The 2,285-nt window shown below is 48.4% G+C and overlaps 1 protein-coding gene across 1 annotated transcript in view; it reads left to right on the forward strand.

Annotated features, from left to right (window-relative positions):
- Positions 1 to 2,285, forward strand: part of ANKRD39 (ankyrin repeat domain 39) — a 21,663-nt gene that overhangs the window by 7,623 nt on the left and 11,755 nt on the right. Inside the window, exons 2-3 of the mRNA XM_011969679.1 lie at positions 355 to 458; positions 1,198 to 1,401. Coding sequence (XP_011825069.1) covers positions 355 to 458; positions 1,198 to 1,401 — 308 coding nt within the window. The remainder of the gene's footprint in view (positions 1 to 354; positions 459 to 1,197; positions 1,402 to 2,285) is intronic.

Below are 2,285 nucleotides of genomic sequence, written 5' to 3' on the forward strand. Positions count from 1 at the left end.
TTAGCTGGGCATGGTGGTGGGTGCCTGTAATCCCAGCCCGACCTGAATTTCACTCTAGATCCAAACATTTTAAACATTACTTCATCCAGCACTGCTGTGTTAGAAGTGGGATGGAGATGTCTGTGTCCACCCAGTTCTACTGTCCTCATGAGACGTGCCCCTGTCTGTCTTGTTCACAGCTAAGTCACCAGCATTCAGAACAAACCTCAACACAGAGGAGGTGCTCGGTTGGTATTTGTTGAAGGGATGAATATTCTTCACTTTATAGACAAGAAAACTGAGGTCACGAGGCAGAGCAAGCACTGAAACTCCCAGTCATCAGCATCATTCGGTCCTTTGGTTGACTTTCTGCAGGAATCTGGTCGGCAGCCCTGAATGGAGACCTGGGCCGAGTGAAGCATTTAATCCAGAAGGCTGAGGACCCGAGTCAGCCCGACTCAGCCGGCTACACTGCACTGGTGAGCTAAAGAGGAGCACAGGGTCAGGAGACAGAAGCGTTAACTCAGGAGACACCTGCTCTGTGAGGAGGGGGATTGATGGTTAACTTTTACCTCCTCCCTCCCTTTCTTCTCTTCCAGCAAAATTTCTCTTTTTAAGCATCATGTGAACCTGGATTTTTTAAATTAGTGTGAGAGCTTTACATCAGTGATTTAGGTTGTGTTTTGTTTTGTTTTGAGATGCAGTCTCGCTCTGTTACCCAGGTTGGAGTACAGTGGTGCGATCTCAGCTCACTGCAACCTCCGCCTCCCAGGTTCAAGCGATTCTCCTGCCTTAGCCTCCCGAGTAGCTGGGACTACAGGTACTTGCCACCACATCCAGCTAATTTTTGTATTTTTAGTACAGATGGGTTTTCACCATGTTGGCCAGGCTGGTCTCGAACTCCTGACTTCAGGTGATCCACCTGCCTCAGCTTCCCAAAGTGCTGGGATTATAGATGTGAGCCACTGCACCCAGCCAATGATTTAGTTTTATTTTCGTAACAATTCTGTGAGATAGGAATGATCATTTTCCCCATTTTTCAGTTGAATAAACTCAGGTTAGGCATGCAGAAGCTTGCCCAGGTCACACGACTGCTGGGGGTGGAACCTGAGATGACTCCAGGCCCCTCACTGCAGGTGGGGGCATGCTCTCACCTCTCCACCACCATTGTCCCCTGCCTGGCTTCTCCCATCTGATCTCGGTCTCTGTTCCCTGCAGCACTATGCCAGCCGCAATGGGCACTATGCTGTGTGCCAGTTCCTGCTGGAAAACGGAGCTAAGTGTGATGCCCAGACCCACGGGGGTGCCACTGCTCTGCACCGAGCCAGCTACTGCGGGCACACTGAAATCGCACGGCTCCTGCTATCACATGGGTCCAACCCCAGGGTGGTGGATGACGACGGCATGACCAGTCTGCATAAGGTGGGCCCATTCCCCCTTCCAAAAATGTTGTTTCCTTGAAGTTATAACATGTTCATGTAGAAAACATGGGGAAAACCGGAAATCAGAGAGAAGACAATTAAAATCATTTGTAATCCCCTTGCTCATCTGTCATCACTTTAGGACTAATGGATAATTGCCCAGCCTTTTTTTCTGAGCATGTATTAAAATGTACTGTGGCGCTTTAGTTTTCTTTCCCTTAGAGACATGGCAGGCAGCCTTCTCCATATAGTTTTCTGAAACTTATGCATACTCTTGCCTGTCCCTGTAGTCCACTTGCTGTATGTTAGCTGGAGTGATCATTTAATTAAACTCTTTTCTAGCTGGAAATACCTACACATGGTGAACAATCTGAAGAGTCAACAAGGGCATGCCATGAAAGCGAGTTTCCCTCCCACCCAGCTCCTCATCCCTCAGCCTTCTAGGCCCATCCTTTGAGGCATTCACTTTACCGATTGTTTTTCCTTTTTTGTGAGGAATGGGGTCTCACTGTGTTGCCCAGGCTGGTCTCAGACTCCTGGGCTCAATTGATCCTCCTGCCTCTGCCTCCGTAAGTGCTGAGATTGCAGGTGTGAGCTACCCTGCTCGGCCACTTTACTGAGTTTGCAGGCACCTTTGAGAGGTGGTCTGTGCATGTGTGGCATATGTGTGTAAATCATATGTGTGTGTAAATCTAGTCCCCTCTTGCCCCTTTGATTTTCTCCTGGAGCGATGGTTTAAAGCAGTTCTGATCATGCCACGCCCCCACTTGGAGTCCTTGAGGCTTTGCTTTCTCCAGGTCTGTGAGTTATTGTGAAGGTTTCCTGGGGTTCGCTCCTGCTCCCTTCTCCAGTTTTTTTTTTTTTTTTTTTTTTTTTTTTTTTTTT

Source organism: Mandrillus leucophaeus, unplaced genomic scaffold (genome assembly GCF_000951045.1).
Source record: "Mandrillus leucophaeus isolate KB7577 unplaced genomic scaffold, Mleu.le_1.0 Scaffold9, whole genome shotgun sequence".
In the NCBI taxonomy this organism is placed as follows: Eukaryota; Metazoa; Chordata; class Mammalia; order Primates; family Cercopithecidae; genus Mandrillus; species Mandrillus leucophaeus.